Below are 21,625 nucleotides of genomic sequence, written 5' to 3'. Positions count from 1 at the left end.
TTTTGTTTTTCTAAATTTATTTTATATATTTTACATCATTGTTCATTTTTAAATAATGTTTGCTCCATCCCTCAGGTGTAGTCCCCATAGAATTTCCTTCACCAGTTCACCCGTGCACCATCACCTCAGTCCCCTGTGCTCCTCTCTCCTTCCCTCCCTCTGATCCCGCTCCCTTATCCTCCCCTACAGGATATCTCTGGTTTATAATTATTTGTTTTTGTTATGTTGTGTTTTGTTATTTTTTTTCCCCGATGTCTTATTTGGTTCCCCTATATCCCTGCTATAAGTGAAACCATCTGCTATTTTTCTTTTTCCTTCTGACGTAATTCACTGAGCATAATTCCTTCTAGCTCCATCCATGTTCCTGTGAATGGCATGAGTTTATCTTTTTGATTGCTGAGTAATATTCCATTGTGTATATATGCCACATCTTGATCCAGTCTTCTATTTTTGGGCCTTGGGTTATTTCTAGGTTTTACCTATTATAATTAGTGCTGCAATAAACATAGGGGTACAGGTATTCTTTTGAATCAATGTTTTTGTGTCCTTTGGGTAGATCCCTAGGAGTAGAATTGCTGGGTCATATGGTAGCTCCATTTTTAGTAGACTGAGGAACCTCCAGACAGCTTTCCATAGTGGTTGGACCAGTTTGCACTCCCACCATCAGTGTAGGAGAGTTCCTTTTTCTCCACATCCTCGCCAACATTCGTTGTCGCTATTTTTTTTAATATGTGCCATTCTTACTGATGTAATATCTGTTAATATGTAATATCTTACTGGTGTAATATCTTTAATATGAGCCATTCTTACTGGTGTAAGGTGGTGGCTCATTGTGGTTTTGGTTTGTATTTCCCTGATTATAAGGGATGTTGAACATTTTTCATATGCCTGTTGGCCATTTGTATTTCCTCTTTGGAGAAGTGTCTTTTAAATTCCTCTGCCCATTTCTTGACTGGATTGTTTACTTTGTGCTTGTTGAGTCATGTGAGTTCTTTGTCTATCTTTGTGATCTTGCTGTTGACCTTTTAAAATTTGTGAATGGGTGTTTCTGAAAACACACACATACTATCTCCAGGTGTAGAAATGTACTTTGATTTCTAATGAAAGGTGAAAGTCTGTTGGTGAGAGGAAGTCTGCCTTTTTAGATATGGCTGGGGAAACTGATTTTGAAGTAAGATAAGTTGCTTCCTCCAAAAAATCTCATAATAGTAACATAACTAGGTTGAGTTAAAAGTTTAGGTTCCTTTTCTTTTAGGCTTAGATTGTATTTGGACCCAAATTAAGTTCTTAAATCTAATTTATAAAACTGTAGCACCCGTTTGTAAATACACTATGAGAAACACGTGGAGCGGCATACTCAAGTTATCCCGGTCACTGAATTTTCTCTGTAAAGCCCTGTATAATAAGAAAGATAAAGTGACTGTAAACATCAGCGCTATTTATCAGGCACTATGCTATATCTGATGATGGAATGGTGAACAAGGCATAAGCATAGTCCTTCCCATGTGGAATCATGAAGGTTCTTAGATAAATAATGACATACTGAAATGGGTCAAGCCTGAGGTTGGTGGGTCCTCATCCATGTCCGTCCTTAAGGATGTGACCTAACAGCAGACACAGTGAAAAACAATAACAGGATTTATTTACACAGGAGAAAAGTAAGGGGAGAGAATTTATGGATTGGCACAAGGCCAGATACCATCTCTCCTAAACTCGGTAGCGTATGCTGTGTTGAGCAGCGATTGAGGTCCAAGCGGAAGCCATGCCTGGCAAGCTGGGGGCTTCACAGACAGTCCCCCCCCAGAGGTTTTAACTACCAGAGCTCTAGCTCCTCCCCCACTAGCTTTTCCCATTAGCCCCCACTCAGGGGGTGGAGTGTGAAACTTCTACCATGGAGGTGGCCATCAGCACCACCCTCTGGCTCAAAATGTGCTCCTCACTTCCTCTTACAATAAGGCCACAATCCGAGGCATTTCAGTTTGGGGGATATCCTTCTTGCCTGGAAGCAGTACTAGAAGCTACTGTTCCTTGGGAAGTGTTTGAGCAATACCTCTTAGATTCTTCTTTCTCAGTATCTCCTTTTAAACATTTCTAATTGATACCTACCTTTATTCTTTGACACATTAAATAAAAGTACTGGCCTACTTCCCACCCAGACTCCTTCAGGGGAACTTTGCCTGATCTATTTCAGTGTTCACAGCTGTGTGTATAATCCCAGCCCACATGCTTAGAAAATGAATTGAAAGCGAGATTGGTGCAAAAGCATACCCACACACTGTTTATTGTTCTTTCCTATTTTGGGCCTTGTATGGTGATCACTGATGGGCTCTCTTCTAAGAGCATGTTTTGTCCACCTGAATCCTGGAGGAAACTACTGCTGAGTAAACTGCCACAGCAATCGGATAACACCAACAAGTGAAATTAACCCTGTTTATAACTATGGCTAACTCATTTTGTCTTGATGTTTTCTATGTAAGAAAATTGGCACTGCTCTTGTAACAGACTTCTCCACTTAAGGAGGAGGCACCATGTTCCCTGCAACCATTTACGCACAGCTGCCTTGGGAACGAGGGGGTGGAACTGGGTGGAGAGGTGAAGCTGAGACAGGAAGGGTCCTGGGACAGGGACAGGGACAGGGACAGGACTCAAGGACAAAAATGTTCCTGTTCCCATGGGCTGGGAAATAAGAGGTTAAAAAACTGATGACTCCAGGCTGGGACAGTTGCTACCATAAATTTCCTTGGCTCATTGGGTACCATTTCTGAGCTATCTTTGTACTGCTTATCAAGTTGGTTGCTATGAGGAAAGGGAGAGCTAAAAGACCCAGAAGAAAAAGGGAGTTGCTGACCTTGAGACCAGACTGGTTCAATCTGGAGCTGCAGGCACACAGCCTCCTCGAGATGTTCACCTTGGACCTGGCCCTGGAAGCCTGCACGACCACTGAGCTGCAGCTGATTGGGGCTCACAACCAACAACAACAAATGACTTTAGCTAAGTCCACTGTCCTTGCTTTTTCAGCCAATAAAATTGAATTTCTTTGGTCTAAAAAACCTGGTCCTAAAACCTACATAGACCCCCACCCCCAAGCCCTCTCAGTCTCTTTCTCATGCCCAGAGAGGTCTCCCCAGCTCTTTTCTTGCTCTTTCTCTAATCAGTGAACCCTGGCTCCTTGTCTGCCCTGACTGGTGTCTGCAGAGTCCTCTTTTCTACCTTGACCAAAGGGTCCCTTTCCTGGCCTGGAAGCAGGACCCGTTGGTCCATCCCACTGACTCCCAGCAAGTGGAACAGTGGACATCAGCTACCCTGACAGGTTAGCTGCCTGTTTTGTGGGGGAGGTTAGGATTGAATTGATGGGCACTGGGCCTGTTCTCTCGTCCAGTAACAAAGCTATTGCAGCACGGAAGGCAGATGGGCTCAGAGAGAGGCATGTGGAGAAGGGCTTGCTTCCTTCTCGTCTTTAGACTGGCACCAGGATCTTGGGACTTGGAGGAGACTCATGGAAGAGACATGTGGGTGACAGACAAATGGGGAGGCTGACAACAGCAGCCTTTATCTTGATTTGTACTTTGATTTTGTTCCTTTCATCCCAGACTTGCCCGGCCCCTTTCATTTCCTTCTTATGTTTCCCTGGCAGAAGGTGCCTCCCTTGTAGCAAATTTTCAGGCCTCATTCCCCCCAGTCTTTAAGCCCACCCTGTTTGGCAGGACACTTTCCCATGGGAAGGGTAACTGGGTGTTTTATTTGGAATATTCTTTCTTCTCTCTCTATGCACATTAACCCTATTAAATTTCTTTCACACTAAGAATACGCTTTCTTTTTGTGCGTATGAATGGCCAGACACCTTCAGAGCACGTGAGTTTAGGGGCCATGGGTTACACCTCAGTCTGCATGTTACATTTTGGTATAGTATTTTCCATCAAAGACCCCAATATTTTTCCTTATTCCCTTTTAGGATTCCCTTGGAAAAATTCAAAATTACAAGGAATTTTCCAAGAGTAGCTATTGTATTCTTCAACAGCAATGGTTTTATTGTAATGGTCTTTGTCCTCATCTACTCTTGTGCTTACTACTTCATTTATTTCTGCAACTTTAACCGAGACCTTTGCTGTGAGCTTCAGACCTAAGTATATATAATCAAATAGTTACCTTCCTCTCCCACCCAGACATCTCAAAATGCCCGCAAATTCTAATGCAATTTCTCCAAAGCTCTATTCCAATCTGTTCTTCCTCCTGTTCTTAGTGAACAGTTTGTATAATCATCACACCATTGTACAGAATAGAAAATGAGTTGTCTTCATTTTTTTTAACACCACAGAACCAATCCCTTCCCAAATCCTGTAATTTTATTTTTATGTATATCTTGAATCTACTTACTTATCTTGATCTCCTCTATCAGTGACCTACTTCTGTTTTTTAAAACTAGGGTAAGACTATGAAAGATGGGTTACTTTATTCTTCCAGTACCTGAAGACTAGGTAAATTATGTAGTATATAAGCTAACTTTGGGGGACGTATGAAGTTCAGTATCATGCCATGGTTCCAAACTCCAATTGGAGTCACACGGGTGAGGAGAGAGGAAGGCACTAAATTTTGGGAGTACCTTCCACCTACTTGTACATTGCTTCCACCCCTAGCATGTTTTGGTGGTTGCCAGTTTATAACTATCTGTGTGCTACCTATATTTTATTTTTTGGAAAATAGGGTTAAAAGCTAAAAATACTCAGACATCCAAGGTGACAAGAATTGAAAGAGGGCATTAAGATTTTTGTCTTTGTTTTCGACACGTATTCTCAATGCTATTACTGTGGAAACCAGAGACTTAAGTTATCACTACAGCAGGAATTGAACCGTCCCTCTGATTTTCAAACATGCATTGAAGGTACCTGAGTCAGGCTGAAAAGCTTTCTTCCCTCTTGAACTGTGTATCTAGACTCGTGGGATTCTGCCGGCTTTATGGTTCCATATTAATACAAAATGTTTCCTGCTGGCGGTAAGGGGTCAAGGGCCTCAGCTATTTAGTACGAATGAATTTATCATATTCTCTCCTGAGAACAAGTTTTTAAGAAAGACCCAACGATTTCCCTTGGGTTGGCTCCGCCTAAAGCACTACTTCTTCCTCTGTCTGCAATAAAAAAACGTCCATATAGGGATGCCTCCACGCGCTCCAGAGGGCGGCACTTAGCAGACCAAGGAACACGCTATCAAGATGCCAAGGACAGGGAGGGACAGCAACCCAATAATATCTTAATTGATGGGAACCCAGAATTTCTGATTATCCAATTTCCTCCTTACTTTGGCTTTTAGGGAAATAGGCGAAACAAGAAAAAAGTGGGATAGAGAGATGGAAACAATTTTAAGGGATGCTATCGCTCAAACAGCTGGAGCCCTTCTTCCAAAGGGGAAAAAGTGCAAGGGTGGCAGAGGTACCTGGGCTACCAGCCCCGCCTTTCGGGTGCCTGCGCACTGGCTCCAGCCTGCGGGCAGCAGCCCCGAGGTGAAGACACCTACCTCGGTGAGAACGGACGGATGAAATATTTTAGTTCTCAATTTATTGCCACTGAACCCATGCTGTGATTTAAAACACCTCGGAGGACCTCCCTGGTGGCTCAAGGGGTTAAGACACAACTATGAAGCTGTCCACAGCCTCTGCAGCACGAGTTCAATCCCCGGCCAGGGAGCAAGCCACGTGGCGCAACAGACCACTCCTGTCTTGCCCGCTGCTCCCCTCAGCAGTGGATTTCAGTCAGTCTGCCTGTTCTGTTCCCCACTCTGTCTCTGGTGGGTCTTCTCACACACACCCCCACCCCGCCCACCGCACCTCTAGCCTGTACCCCAGTTCTTGTATGCATAAATAAATACATCTTTAAAAAATAAAATAGGGCCTCCCTGGTGGCTCAAAGGGTTAAGACGCAACCTATGAAGCTATCCCCAGCCTCCGCAGCATGAGTTCGATCCCCGGCCAGGGAGCAACCCACATGGCACAGCAGACCTCACCCGTCTCGTTCGCTGCTCCCCTCAGCAGTGTATTTCAGTCAGTCTGACTGTTCTGCTCCCCACTCTGTCTGGTGAATCCTCTCACACCCCGCCCCTTCCCCCCCACACACACTTCAGGCCTGTACCTCAGCTCTTGTATGCATAAAAATAAATCTTTAAAAACAAAACAAAACAAAAACAAACACACCTTGGATCCCGATAGGTTGTTGGGATGGTGTCTTTCTCCTCCATCGGCACCGCTGAAGACAGCCCCCATTGAGGGTCGCTGAGGCGCGGGGTCCTGGGTTTCTATGACAACACGCAGGCGTTCTGGGGAAAGGCGAGGCAACAAGATGTCTGGCGGGAAACACAAATTACCAGTATGAGTATCTAGTGTCCGTCTTCAGTCACTTGTGCAGAAACTCCACGAACTCTGCCTGACCCCTGGTCGGTGGAGCTACGCAGTCCGAGATCGCTGCTGCGGGAGGCCGGGACCCGAGCCCACCGGCCTAGAGCGAGGGGCGCCCCCCGTGGGGAACCGGCTCCCGGGGTGGGGCGGGGGTGGGGGTGGGGTGCTGAGAGCGTCCTGGCCTTGGCCAAGGCCGGGCCTACGACGTCGCATCAGGTGGCCTGAGAGAACCCAGAGGTCTCCTCAGTGAAGGAAAACTCATACTAGATAAACTGTGAACTTTGACTTTAACATAAGCACTTAACGGGTTTCTTTCTTTTTCTTTTTTTGCCTTCAGGACTGTGTAGCTGCTCGGCCAAAACCTGTGCGCCGCTGATTTGTTGCTAGGTTAGCTTTCCACAGGGATATTTCGAATTACTAAAGTGATCCAGGGATAGGAGGCATTGTTTATTATGTCTCCCCCGAAAACGCCGTCCACCTTGCAAAACTCCGCGTCAACACCTATGGGCAAAAGATTAAAATCTGTATCCAAGGAAGAGACAGGTAAAGTTCTTCAGGGATGTCCCAGACATAATGTTGACTCTAGACAGAAATCACACGGCAGGTCATCCACTGTTTTCCTTAATCGAAGATTTTGGGATACCTTAATTAGCTTCGTTTCCCCCACTATACTTGTTTTCGTAAAGCCGTTCCTTCAGTCAAAAGCCGTTCCTTTTGGGCCTACCCTGGTGGTGCAGCGGTTGAGCGCTGGGCTGCGAAGCTGCCCGCAGACTCTGCAGCGCTGGCTTGATCCCCGGCCAACCGCGAGGGTTTCACACATCGTGCACAGACCCCTCCTGCCGCGCCCACTGCTCCCCTCAGCAGTGTATTTTGTCAGTCTGCCTCTTCTGTTCCCTGCTCTGGCTCTGGTGAATTCTCTCACCCTCCCGCACTTCTGACTGTACCCAGTGCTTGTATAAATAAATCAATCAATCTTTAAAAAAAAAAAAAGCCATTCCTTTTATGGTATTTTGGAATCAGCCATGTTTCACTTTTCCACCTAAGGATTGTAATTTTACCCCCAATTGCAGATGAGTTTTATATTATCTCAAATTCACCCTGTTTTAAATACCAGCAGTTATATGAAACAGTACTTTTTTTTGGTATCTAGTCTATTACTATAAGGAACTTAATAGTGGTGATAAGAGGAAGATATGAAATTTAGTACATATACCAATTTGGTCTAGATTTTAGTAATTAGTAATTTTAAATAAAGTAATTCCTTATTGAAGACTTTTATTCATGTCCAGTTAAATGCAGATCTGGCCTAGAATAATCAGCTACTCCCACTGCAAAACCTTCCACCAGTTCACTTTCATCTTGTTTGGGGATATTGTGCTAAATCCCCACTCAAACTTTTTCATATTTTTCTGTTTCCTCTGCTATTCTGATTGTATCCTAAACTTTTTTTTTTTTAATATTTATTTATTTATTTATACAAGCACTGCGTACAGTCAGAAGCATGGGAGGGTGAGAGAATTCACCAGAGCCAGAGCGGGGAGCAGAACAGGCAGAAGGACCGAAGTACACTGCTGAGGGGAGCAGCGGGCGGCAGGAGAGGTCTGCACGCCATGTGGGACCCTTACCTGGTGGCCGGGGATCGAACCCGGGTTGCACAGGCTGCAGGCAGCTTCGCAACCCAGCGCTCAACCACTGCGCCACCGGGGAGGCCCTGTATCCTAAACTTTTAAAAGAGATTTGGTAATGTGAACTTGAGAGGTTTTGACGGCGATCAAAGAATGATGCCTCCTTACAGAAATGAACATAAACTATGTGAAGGGCATAGATTAGTGCAAGTTCTTTAAAAGGAGTGACAACCCAACTCTGATTGACTTACAGATCTTTTCCTAAATTAGGAAAAACCCTATTCCTTTACAAGTCCTTTGCCCTAATCAAGCTGAGTATAACTCTCTGTACCTTTCTTACTCTACCAGTTTGCTCAGATTATTCCACTCTTCCTTTTCACCAATCTCAATTCTTGTAAATCCTACTTAGAATCCTTACACTCTATAAGTGCTCCAATTTAATATAATTATTCTTACTTTTGAATGTATATGGAAAAATTACTAAATAATTTGACAGTTTTGAGGAGAGATTGCCTTTGCCACTTCACATCAAAAGGAAAATAGACATTCCCATTATTTTATGGCTATCCTAGTTTAATTTTGGAATAATGGAAGTTTATACCAGCGCTGGGTTATTGAAACATTGTCTGATATAAGTGTGAGTAGAGCAATATGGGTTTCTTTTTCTTGACTACTAGATGATATACAAGTCTTTTAAATATTATTTGCTCTTCATGTCAACTAGAAGCAATATTTCTCTCTATTAGAAACATATGGGTGGGATTGGTGAGACAACCTGGGAATCCCCAACTAACTCTTCAAAAACTAAAGGAAACTTTTCTCCCCGATTACATTCTTAGGACTTCCTGAACTAAGGGAGAAAAAAAATATGATGGATCATTCAAAACCCCTTCCTACTTCCCTTCAGAATGAGTTCATCCCCCAGGAAGTACTTCTTTCTCTGACCGCTGCAGCTAATGCTGGCCCTTGTCCAGAAAACTTACTGCCTCCTAAAAAAATAAAAGCCCCAAAGGTATGTATATACATATATATAAAGTACTTAAAAACACTTATTGTGGTATTCAGTTCATTAAGTATTAAAGATATGTATTCCAGATTGTCTTAAAAATTATTTAAAAGTTAATTTTGTAGTTTGATGGCCTGGTGGTGCAGGGGTTAAAATCTCAGTGCTATTAAGCTATTGCCAGCCACTGTGGCATGAGTTCCATCCCCAGCCAGGGAGCTAACCCACATGGCACAACAGACCTCTCCTGTCTTGCCTGCTGTTCCCCTCAGCAACATATCTCAGCGGATCTGCCTATTCTGCTCCCCACTCTATCTCTCAACCCACTGCACCTTTGGCTTACACTCCAGTACTGGTATGCATAAATAAATAAAAATAAATCTTTTTTTAAAAAGTCAGTTTTGCAGTTTGAAAACAAAAATCTTTTTTTTTAAAGATTTATTTATTTATGCATACAAGAACTGGGGTACAGGCCTGAGGTGTGGGGGGTGAGAGGATTCACCAGAGACAGAATGGGGAACAGAACAGGCAAACTGACTGAAATACACTGCTGAGGGGAGCAGTGGGCAAGTCAAGAGAGGTTTGCTGTGTCATGTGGGTAGCTCCCTGATTGGGGAACAAACTCTTGCTGCAGTGGCTGTGGGTTGCTTCATAGGTTGTGCCTTAACCCCTTGCGCCACTGGGGAGGCCCCTAAAATCTTTTGCAGTAATGTTTCCAAAGGCAAATCTTGAATATTTTCATTAACTGTTTTTATGTGACTTAACTAAATGATCATTAATCCTTTTCATCTTGATATTTCTCTTCCACTATTGAATTTTTTAAATTTTAATACACTCCATAGTATTAAACAAGAATTCTGTTCTCTTTTTCCATAGAATATCCAGTTGCCCTTAATATAAATATTCCAAAGGATTAATAGACTTAATATACCTAAAGCGCCCTCTGCTGTGTGATTATTGTTGTTGTTTTTTTTCCCCCCAGGGTACTCTTCCACGCTCTGTTGACTCAGTCTGGCAACACCCTGTGCGAAGGAATAAATTCAAATATTTGATTGACCACCCCGTTTCCCTAACGGGAGCTGGAAGGTAAAAAAGGAAGATAGTGAGGTAGATGCAAATGAAGAAGTCATTTTCTCAATTAGATTTCCTAGGGAAGGTCATGATTGAAAAAAAATCAGAATTGTAGATTTTAAAGCTGGGACTATCTTTTTCTGTATGGTTTTCAATAAGTTGGCAATAGGTGCTGGCTCTACCTACTTTGGTTTGTTTAGATTTGCTTTTTTGCATGCTTTTTATACTACTTATGCTCCCATTCCTTGTTGTACCCTAGAAAAAGGGACAAGATCAGACAGGCAGAATGCCTTTAGTGCCTTTTTATTTGTACATCTGAGAAATAGGTAGGCAGTATAGCTTCTTGATGCAGAAAACCTTGAAAAACAAATACTTCATCCTTGGTTTTCCTCAAAGTAAACTCTTAACCTTTACATTCTTTCGGACCAATCAACAAATGCTATTTGTTATCTTCATATAATCCCTAAAAATATCCTAAATATCATATTTCCCCCTTGAAATTGTGACCTGTTCATTTTCTCCATATTGTCCATTTATCAATTTTTTTCTACCTGCCCCTTACTGAAATGTCACTTCATCTGAAAGAAATGTTTACATTTTTACAATATATAGGAGGTTATTTAGCATTTCTAAGTCCTGTTTTCTCACTTACTCCATTTTATGTACCTTGCTCCATTTTATGTACCTCCTAGGGATATTGTCAAGCACAAGTAAGATAATATGTCAAGCACAAGTAAGATAATAGATGCAAGGGCTCTTGCAAAACTATACAGTGCTATTTAAGTAGAAGGTGTTATTACTCAGCTATTTCTCTGTGCTAAGAAAAGTGGCAGAAACCTGGTCTAGGGCTTTTGTGTTCTGGGACTATAGTGTCAAAGTACCCGTACATTATTTTATACTTTCAGATCATGGTTATAATTATTAATAGTAATAATGAGTAAATTAGGTGATGTTTGAAGCACTTGAATAATTCATTAGCTATACACTAGCAGCATTTATAGGTCAACAATGGACTACATATGATGGTGGTCTCAATAGGCTACACTGTATGACCTACATGTGTAGTAGGTGTGATGTTTAGATTTGTGTAGTTTGCCATCAACTGTGAAAAAACTTCTTATCACTAACAGCATTATGTATATGACACATACACTCTCCAGTGCTGGCACAATGGTGAAATTCCCTATCAAGATATTTCTTAAAATATATCCCTATCATTAAGGGACTCATGACTATCAGAATGCAGCCGTAAACTGACATCAAATGTCAAATGATTTCTGACTTGGAATTTTTTATATGTGAAGACCTTTATTATGCCTCTCAACCCCCCCCCCTCCTCTACCGCATTGTCCTCATTGTAATCCTTGCAACCTGCAGCAAAAGGGATTTTGAGGATGTGGTTAAGTTTAAGGATTTTGAGATGGAGAGATTATCCTGGCCTATCAGGGTGGGCCCAACCTAATTGGCTAATTTTCTTTAAAAGTAGAAAAGAAAGGCAGTTTAATGGGTCAGAGAGATAAGACAGAAGGAGGACAGATTCATATTTTGGGGGGAGAGGGGACTGGAGAGAGAGGGATTTAAACTGCCATTCTTGATTTTGAAGATGAAGGTTGGAAGGCCAAAATACTCTGATCTTACTGTGTTGGACATTGACCTAGATTATAAATTTGTCTTGGATAAGCTGCTAAATTTGTGGTAATTTATTATGGCCAGTAAAAAATCAACAAATGTGTGCACAATTAATATAGTATTCATAACAGGAGGTAACTTGTGTAGCAATCTTAACTATGCAGAGCATAACAGTAAAATACAAAACAACCAGGCAGATAGCCTCTGAGTTATTTTTGACACCTTTATCTGTCAGAGTTCAGCGCAGAAAATAAAACACTATAGCTATTTTAAGCAGGAAAAAGTTGAATGCAGGAAATTGAGTACTTTCAAAATTGTTGGAAGGGCTAAAGGAACATGTATATGAGTGTGCTTTTGGGAATAATTTCTAGAACTGGATGGAATTAACCTCTTATAGAGGTGACTGCTTCCAAGGCTGCCACAGAGTTTTAGAGAGTATTTCCCCTTGAGTAGGTATTTAGTCTTTGAACATTTGTGCAAAGATGATTAAAATGGCCAGTCAACACAGGAAAAGATGGTCGACATCATTAACCATAAGGAAATGCAAATCAACTTGCAATGAGATCCTATTCACACTAGGATGGCCATGATAAAATAGACAATTACAAGTATCTGTGAGGATGCAGGGAAATTGGAATTGATATACATTGCTGGTGGGAATGTAAAATTATACAATGTCTTTGGAAAACAGCTTGGCAGTTCCTCAAAAAATTAAGAATAGGTTACCATGTGATTCAGTCATCCCACTCCTAGGTATAATCGGGGAAATAGTGGAAAATAACTGATAAGTTAGCAGGGGAAAACATTGTCAGCTTGCTGAAGAATGATTTCAGAAGATAAATGGGCATGCTGGATACAGAAATCAGGTTGCAGGGAAATTTCAAGAAGTCTGATGTTTAACAGAGAGTGGTAAGTAGTTAGGTAGGTAGGTAGATAGAGAGATAGATAGATAGATAGATAATCATGATACCATGACAGCAATGAATTTTCAAGGGAGGATTTTTAGAAGGGGAAAAACTTGAGTTACAGACCAAGGAGAATGTTCCATTAGAAGTGGGGAGAGGCACACAGAAGTTAAGATTGATGGAATAAGGATGAGGACAAAGTTGAAATCAACAACATGAGTGGAGAAAGAACCCTGGGGAAGAGAATGCATCTCAACCTGAGATTTAAGGAAAAGAAAAGAAAATATCTGCGATGTGAATGAGAAATTTGAGGTGGAGAAGGGGAAGAATGTCGGGGGGAGTTGGGTCTATCACTTCAGCTTTTTTTTTTTTTTTTTTAAAGATGTATTTATTTATTTATTTTTTTATACAAGCACTGGGTACAGTCAGAAGCGTGGGAGGGTGAGAGAATTCACTAGAGCCAGAGCGGGGAGCAGAGCAGGCAGAAGGACCGAAGTACACTGCTGAGGGGAGCAGCGGGCGGCAGGAGAGGTCTGCGCGCCATGTGGGACCCTCCTCCGGTGGCCGGGGAGCAGCCGGGGATCGAACCGGCACTGCAGAGGCCGCGGGCAGCTTCGCAACCCAGCGCTCAACTGCTGCGCCACCGGGGAGGCCCTATCACTTCAGCTTCTTAGTAAAGTATGAGATGAAGTGACAAGCTTTGTGCACTTTTTTTATCCAACAGAAGGATATATGTGAACCTTACTCACTCTTCTCCAATAGCCAGACAAAAAACTTATTTTGTAAATAAATTTTTCTTATAGGGATATTTCTTTTCTGTATGATGTGAGATATGTTAAAGGAGAGACTAGAGAGGGTGCAGTCTGCCCTCCACGTTCCAACCATTCATTACAGTTAGATGATGGTGTCATTGTGCCTCATAAGGTAAGTAGTGGACAAGTAAATTCCTCAGCCTTTCTCTACTTAAAAAAAAATCATTCCTCAAAATATAAAGCAATATCTTACTAAAACCACCTGTTTGCTTATCAGATTTTATAACCATTTCTAATTATACCTATAAAAGGATATTTAGTGGGAAAAGATCAAAGATATTTTATTATAAAATGTTTTTCAAGGACCTCCCTGGTGGCACAGGCAGTTGAGCGCCGCATTGTGAAGCAGCCCACAGCCTCTGCAGCACGGGTTCGATCCCAGCCGACGAGAATCCCACATGGCGCAACAGACCTCTCCTGTCTCACCTGCTGCTCCCCTCAGCAGTATATTTCGTCAGTCTGCCTGTTCTGTTCCCCACTGGTCTCTGGTGAGTCCTCTCACCCTCCCGCACATCTAGCCTGTACCCTTGTTCTTGTATAAATAAATAAATCTTTGGAAAAAAAATATTTTTCAAACCACACTTACACATTTTAATCTAGAAAATACAGTAGGAGACTAGATTTATTATTATTATTATTATTATTATCTGTTAGAAAACCACAATTTAAATATGTGGAATTCTTATTTTTGGTATGTTGCTAAGGTAAATGTTAAATTCCTTTTGAATTTGAAAGCATTAATGGATTTCTGAATATGTAGGACATATTTAAATAATACATTTTTTAAAGATTTATTTATTCATGCATACAAGAACTGGAGTACAGGCCAGAGGTGTGGGGGGTGAGAGGATTCATCAGAGACAGAGTGAGGAGCAAAACAGGCAGATGTACTGAAATACACTGCTGAGTGGAGCAGTGGGTGAGACAGAAGAGGTCTGCTGCGTCATGTGGGTAGTTCCCTGGCTGGGGATCGCACGTACTGCAGAGGCTGTGGATTGCTTCATAGTGCTGTGCTTAACTCCTTGCACCACCAGGGAGGCCCCATATTTAAATAATATTAAAACCATGGCTGTTCTCTAATTCATTACTTTTTTTAATGTAGGCTCTGCTGAAAGTTTTTTCTTGTCATGACCATTACTAACATAGTTCTCTAATCAAAAATCTCCTAACTTCATAACTTCGTATCCCTTAAGGATAGGAGTTAGGAATTGTGCTACTCAGTTTTTTTTTTTTTTCCATCTACTAAAGTTTTTATTCTTGTTATTCTCTCCTTTTAAGTCAAAGAGACTGACAGATACTTTGATTCCTGAAGAATTTCATATTGTGTCAAATACAGGCGTCTCGGGATTGGAGTGTTATGATGAGTGAGTACTATGGTATCTGCTGAATATCTTGCAAGTTGCACTGTTTCCTCCTTCCCAGATAAAGGGGAACCTAAAAACAGTTATGTCATGTTGGTAGGCAATAGCTACAGACAGAGGAAACATTTGGCCTATCATCCTCATAAAATATGAGAAAGGTATCAAAACCTAATGCAAAAGGTGTTACTAGAGGGATGTTTAGTGATTAAAATGTGCTGTCTTTTCCTAATGTTTAATTTTATATGTAAAAGAATATGGATCTTTGTTTTGAATGTTTGACTATACTTTAGGAATGGTTTTGAGCAGTGACTCTGGAGACAAAGGAATTAGCTCTCTAAGCTGGAATCTTTTAATGCATTTTCTAGGGCTTAGCTCCAGACAGCAGACTAGTCATCTCCAGTTCCTTGATTCCTATTCATGGGATTGAAAATGGGATTTTGCTTTTATTTTCTGAAACAGCACTTGAATGTTTCATGGTTTAAAAGACTACAACTTTAGGGCCTCCCTGGTGGTGCAGGGATTAAAGTCTCAGCACTATTAACTAGGGGAGGGAAAAAGGCATATGAATAATAATGAATTTAAAGGATTATGATGTGGTTTTCATTGTAATACTTATGGAAGTATAACCAAGCACTTTCACAGGACAGATAGGGCTAGGAGTCTGGTTCTAGTTTCATCTCTGCTTATTTATTTATTTAATAACCTATTTATCCACCTTGTTGATTTTGGTGTTCTTATAACATCCTTCCACTTTTGAAAAGGTAAAATGAATCATGGAAATGTTTATATTGTAACATATTTAGGAATGTAATTAAAGCTCCTAAAAAATGTCCGAAATACGACAAATATCATTACATCTGTGTCTGTCTATGTCTCAGGCTATTTTGGATGATACTATATACAAAATGATTACCTATATGATTGCTTCCAGCTTCTCAGTTCCATACAGTTTTTCTTTTTAAATATTTATTTATTTATGTATACAAGAACTAAGGTATAGGTCAAAGGTGCAGGGGGTGAGAGGATTCACCAGACAGAGTGAGGAGCAGAACAGGCAGACTGAATGAAAAATACTGCTTAGGGGAGCAGCAGGCAAGACAGGAGAGGTCTGCTGTGCCATGTGGGTTACCTCCCTGGCGGGGGATCAAACTCATACTACAGTGGCTGCGGACAGCTTCATAGTGCTGGCAACTTAACCCCTTGCGCCACCAGGGGTGCCCCTTCCATGCACTCTTAAGTTTATCATGTTGTGATATATGACAGACAAGCCAGGTAATTTTCTTACAATAACACTTTCTTTTTTTATTTATTCTAGCAAATATACTACTCTCCTCACTGATAGTGAAAACAGATTATTGCTCTTCCCATCCATGTAAGTAAAGTTTGTTTTTGAAAGTGTTTCTCAGAAATAATATATACATACGTATTCCTTTTTCTTGGTACTTTATTATACAAAAAGTATTTTAATTACAGAAGGAACAATAATAACTCACAATTCTGTTTTCTAATTAGTGTTTTCCTTTGTCTGATTGCATGTTCAATTTTTATGTATTTATAACAATATTCAAATAATAGACTGTTTTATAGTTTTAAATTTCTGTTTTCCTTTTAAATTTATTATGGTAAGAACACTTACTATGAGACCTTCTTAATATAAGTTTGAAGTGTGCAATACATTATTGCTAACTATAGGCATATCGTTGTACAGCAGATCTATAGAACTATTCACTTTGCTTAACTGAAACTTTAAGCCTGTTAGCCATTTTCCCTATGTCTCCCAGCCCCTGAAAACTACCATTTCATCTCTACACATTCAACTATTTTAAATACCTCATGTAAGCAGAATCGGGTAGTATTTGTCTAAATTGGCTAAGTGGCTTATTACTTAATGTCCTCCAGGTTCATTCATTGTGGACTTTCCTTCTTTTTAAAGGCTGAATAATATTCCATAATATGTATATACCATCTTCTCTTTATCCACTCATTGTCAATGAATGTTTAGGTTGTATCCACATTTTGTGAATGGTGTTGCAATGCAATGAATGTGAAAGTGCTACTATCTCTTGGAGATCCAAATTTCATTTCTTTCAAATATACTCAGAAGTTGGATTTGCTGGATCATATATAAAATACTTTCATATTTGGTATTTAAGCATAACTATTTTTCCATCTTGCTATAGCCTTTTTTCTTCTCCTCCTCCTCCTTTCTTCTCTGTCCCTTTTTTTCTCTCATATTGTAAAGTAACCCGTGCTAACAGTTTGGTATTTATCTCTCTGTGTTTTTTTCTATGTTCTTACAATACTTACACAAGAAATTTTTTTTTTTTGGTGGGGGATACATTGTTTTCTTTTTTTGAAAAATAGGATCATGCTCTTTGCTTTTTTATTTTTTTTTTTTTTAGCTATTTTTAAAATTGTCTTGCTGATATCCCAGAGGTCAATCCATACAGGTCTGCTGCTTTAAAATACCATTAATATTCCATAGGATATATGATTTATTTCTGTATACTCTTTTTGCCATTTGAGCATGATTATTTTAATACTAATTAACGTAAGTCTGTTACCTTAATCTTTTAGGAAACCTAATAAAAGAGTAGAAGTGGTCCAGCTGAATGATGTGATGGATGCTATGCTAGAGAGGGCTGGTGTGGAGATTCAGGAATATACGGGGCCAACCAAGGTAACTGCCAAGAGCTGTATAATCTAATGGTTAAGAGTATGCACTCTGGTGGTAAAATGCCCTGCCATTTAATAGCTGGTGACTTTACTAAGTCATTTAATGTACCTGTCTTTTAATTTCCTCACATGTAAGTTAGAGGTAATAACATTTACCACATAGGGTTGTTGAGATTAAACGAATGGTATAATGAATGTAAGGGGCTTAGAGCAGTGCTTGCTATGTGATAAATTCTATATAGTCTGTGAGTACTATTATTACTATATTTCATTAAAAATAAGGTACCTTTTGGGCCTCCCTGGTGGCACAAGGGGTTAAGCACAGCATTGTGAAGCAATCCTCAGCCTCTGCAGCATGAGTTCGATCCCCAGCTGGCAAGGGAGAAACCCACATAGTGCTACAGACCTCTCCTGTCTTGCCCACTGCTCCCCTCAGTAGTGTGTTTCCAGTCAGGCTGCCTGTTCTGCTCCCCACTCTGTCTCTGGTGAATCTTCTCACTCCCCTGCACCTCTGGCCTGTACCCCAGTTCTTGTATGCATAAATAAAATAAATCTTAAAAAAAAGAAAATAAGGTACCTTTTATTATAAGACCCTAAAAAACATTGTCAATTTAACCATCTTTCTTACCATTTGTACTTAGTGAAAGAACTCTTTCAATCTTACATAAAGATTTTTTTTCTTTATGAGGGCTATTTCTTTTTTGTTTTATGAATTATTTTTATAGATTTGAAGCTTATATGAAAGTTCATTATAAGACATTCCTGTGTAAACTTTCACCAACTCTTTACATTGTGCCCAATATGATTTATCAGTCTCCCTTTCTTTCTTTCTTTCTTTTTTTTTTTTAAAGATTTATTTATCTAAGCACTGGGTACAGTCAGAAGAGTGGGAGGGTGAGAGAATTCACCAGAGCCAGAGCAGGGAACAGAACAGGTAGACTGACGAAATACACTGCTGAGGGGAGCAGCGGGCGCAGCAGGAGAGGTCTGCGCGCCATGTGGGACCCTCACCAGTGGCCAGGGATGGAACCGGCACTGCAGAGACTGCGGGCAGCTTCGCAGCCCAGCGCTCAACTGCTGCGCCACCAGGGGAGGCCCTCCCTTTCTATATATCTCTGCTTGCATAGATTTTTCTGAACCATTTTAGAGTTAATTGGTTACATCAATCTTTACCACCAAACATTTCAGAATATATTTCCTATGGATGAGGACATTATTTTACATGTTTATAATTCTCAAAATCAGGACATTTAACATTAATATGACAGTATTATCAAATATAGTTTATATTTAAATTCTTAATTTTATCAATTACCCCTATAATGGTTCTATAGCTATTTTCTTCTCTATTTCAGGATTCCAGGACCACACAATGCTTTTGGTTGTCTTGCTTCTTTAGAGACCTATAATCTGAAACAATTCTTTGTTTTTATTTTTGCTTTTTTTTACCTTGGTATTTGGAAGATTACAGACTAGTTATTCTATGCAATGTTCCTCAATTTTGGTTTGTCTGATGTGTACTCATGATTATATTCAGGTTTTTTATTTTTGGTAAGTGTAACATAGAAGTGATATTGTTACCTTCTTAGTGCATCATATAAAGAGGAGCATGATTAGCCATAGATTTAAAAGTAATAAGCCATATGTGTGTGTATATTTATAAAGGAAAATAAAGTAAAATAAATTTAATCACAGTTTTCTAAAATTATTCACATATAGAGTGCTTACTTCCTAAAATTGTTTTTACTGACAAGATGTAGTAAATACTGATTATATTACTTAATTTTCTGCAGATGCACAAACTGCTATATACAATGAAGAAGGAACAGACCGTTTACAATACAGTATTTCATGAACTTATTCGACAAGTCAGTGTAGACTGTGCAGATAGAGGAGAACTGCTGTCCAAAATCAGGTTAGAGCTATTACTGGAGTAACCTAGTTTCCTTCTGAATTTTATATTAAATTATGTTTAGTCTGGGTAACAGAAGGCATAAGCGGGAAGGCACAATGACTGTTTTCAAATATGTTGGGAGTCGGGGCCTTCCTTGGTGGCGCAGCAGTTGAGCGCTGGGCTGCGAAGCTGCCCGAAGCCTCTGCAGCATCGGTTGGATCCCCGGCCGCCAGCGAGGGTCCCACATGGCATGACAGACCTCTCCTGCCACGCCCGCTGCTCCTCTCAGCAGTGTATTTTGTCAGTCTGCTTGTTTTGTTCCCCGCTCTGGCTCTGGTGAATTCTCTCACCCTCCTGCGCTTCTGACTGTACCCAGTGCTTGTATAAATAAATAAATCAATCTTAAAAAAAAAAAAAAGAAACAAATATGTTGGGAGTTATAAGGTGAAAGAAAGAATGGACTTGTTCTGATTATTTCCAGAGTACAAAATTAGCATTAGTGGGTAGATACAATAGGAAGACAGATTTTTATACACACACACATATATATACATATACACATATATATATACACATATATAGATTATGTATATACATATATGTGTGTGTGTATATATATATATATATATATATATATATTTTACATCGTTCTTTTTTGTACAATGTGTGCTTTCTCTTCAGGTGTAGTCCCTGCAAAATTCCCATCACCAATTCACCCATGCACCATCACCATAGTTCCTTGTATAAGAACACATTCCCTCTCCTATTTTGATCCTTTTCCCTCCCCTTCTCCTGCAGAGTGTTTCTGATTAATAGTTGCCTGTTAATTTTGTTTTTTCATTTATTATAATTTTTTTCCTGGTCCATTATTTGGTTCCCCTACATTCTGCCTATACGTGAAACCATCTGATATTTTTCTTTTTCCTTCTAATTTCATAATCCCTTCCAGCTTCATCCATGCTGCTGAAAATGGCATGAATTTATCTTTTTGATTGCTGAATAGTATTCCATTGTGTATATAGACTGCATCTTCTTGATCCAGTCATCTATTTTTGGGCATTTGGGTTGTTTCCATATCTCACCTATTGTAAACAGTGCTGCAATAAACAAAAGGGAGCAGGTTTCCTTTTGAATTAATGTTTTTATGTCCTTTGGGTAGATTCCTAGGAGTGTAATTGCTGGGTCATATGGTAGCTCCATTTTTAGTAGTTTAAGGAACTTCCAGACAGCTTGCTATAGTGGTTGGACTAGAAGAAAGATTACTCTTAATATAGGTGTTTAAATCGTTCAATGTGTATAAATTGATACATAAAGGAATCTATGCCATGTAAGGAATCACAACAATAACTTCTGCAGATAATTTATACTTTCTTTATTGAGGTATAATAAGCATGCCATAAGATTCACCCCCTTTAAAGTATACATATGGTGGTGGTTAGTATATTTCCAAAGTTGTGCAGTCATTATCATTATCTTAATTCTGGAGTGTTTTCATCATCCCCGCAAAACACCTTAATGGTACTCATTAGCAGTCATTCTCCATTCTACCTTCTCCCAGATTCCTGGAAGCCACTGATCTACTTTCTGTCTGGATTTACTTTTTCTCGGTGTTTCATAGGAATGGAATCATATAGTATGTCACCTTTTGTGACTCCTTTCACTTGGCATGAGGTTGACCCATGATGTATCATGTTTCACTGCTTCCTGTCATTTTTATGGTCAAATGCTATTCCATTGTATGGTTATACCACATTTTGTTTATTCATTTGTCAGTAGATGGACATTTGGGTTTTCTCCACATTTTTGGCTATTTTGACTCATGCTACTTTAAAGATCTGCATGCAAATTTTTGTATGGATGTATGTTTTCAGTTCTCTTAGGTATATATCTAGGAGTAGAATTGCAGGGTATAAGAATTCTTTAACTTTTTTTTTAAAAGATTTATTTATTTATTTATTTGTTTGTTTATTTATTTATTTATGCAAGCACTGGGTACAGTCAGAAGCGTGGGAGAGTGAGAGAATTCACCAGAGCCAGAGTGGGGAGCAGAATAGGCAGACTGATGAAATACACTGCTGAGGGGAGCAGCGGGCGTGGCAGGAGAGGTCTGTCGTGCCATGTGGGACCCTTGCTGGTGGCCGGGGATCGAACCAGCTCTGCAGAGGCTGCGGGCAGCTTCGCAGCCCAGCGCTCAACCGCTGTGTCACCAGGGGAGGCCCAAGAATTCTTTAACTTTTGGAGAAACTGCTGAACTGTTTTCCAAAGGA

The 21,625-nt window shown here is 40.2% G+C and overlaps 1 protein-coding gene across 1 annotated transcript in view; it reads left to right on the top strand.

Moving 5' to 3' along the window:
* Window positions 1–6,834: 6,834 nt before the first annotated feature.
* Window positions 6,835–21,625, top strand: part of AXDND1 (axonemal dynein light chain domain containing 1) — a gene marked incomplete at both ends in the record, with an annotated part of 61,118 nt that continues 46,327 nt past the window's right edge. Inside the window, 8 exons of the mRNA XM_084250060.1 lie at window positions 6,835–6,925; window positions 8,847–9,019; window positions 9,993–10,096; window positions 13,419–13,539; window positions 14,706–14,791; window positions 16,104–16,160; window positions 17,366–17,468; window positions 19,258–19,379. Coding sequence (XP_084106186.1) covers window positions 6,835–6,925; window positions 8,847–9,019; window positions 9,993–10,096; window positions 13,419–13,539; window positions 14,706–14,791; window positions 16,104–16,160; window positions 17,366–17,468; window positions 19,258–19,379 — 857 coding nt within the window. The remainder of the gene's footprint in view (window positions 6,926–8,846; window positions 9,020–9,992; window positions 10,097–13,418; window positions 13,540–14,705; window positions 14,792–16,103; window positions 16,161–17,365; window positions 17,469–19,257; window positions 19,380–21,625) is intronic.

The sequence above is a fragment of the Talpa europaea genome, assembly GCF_964194135.1.
Source record: "Talpa europaea genome assembly, chromosome: 12".
Classification (NCBI taxonomy): Eukaryota; Metazoa; Chordata; class Mammalia; order Eulipotyphla; family Talpidae; genus Talpa; species Talpa europaea.
This window is presented reverse-complemented; position numbering and strand designations above follow the sequence as displayed.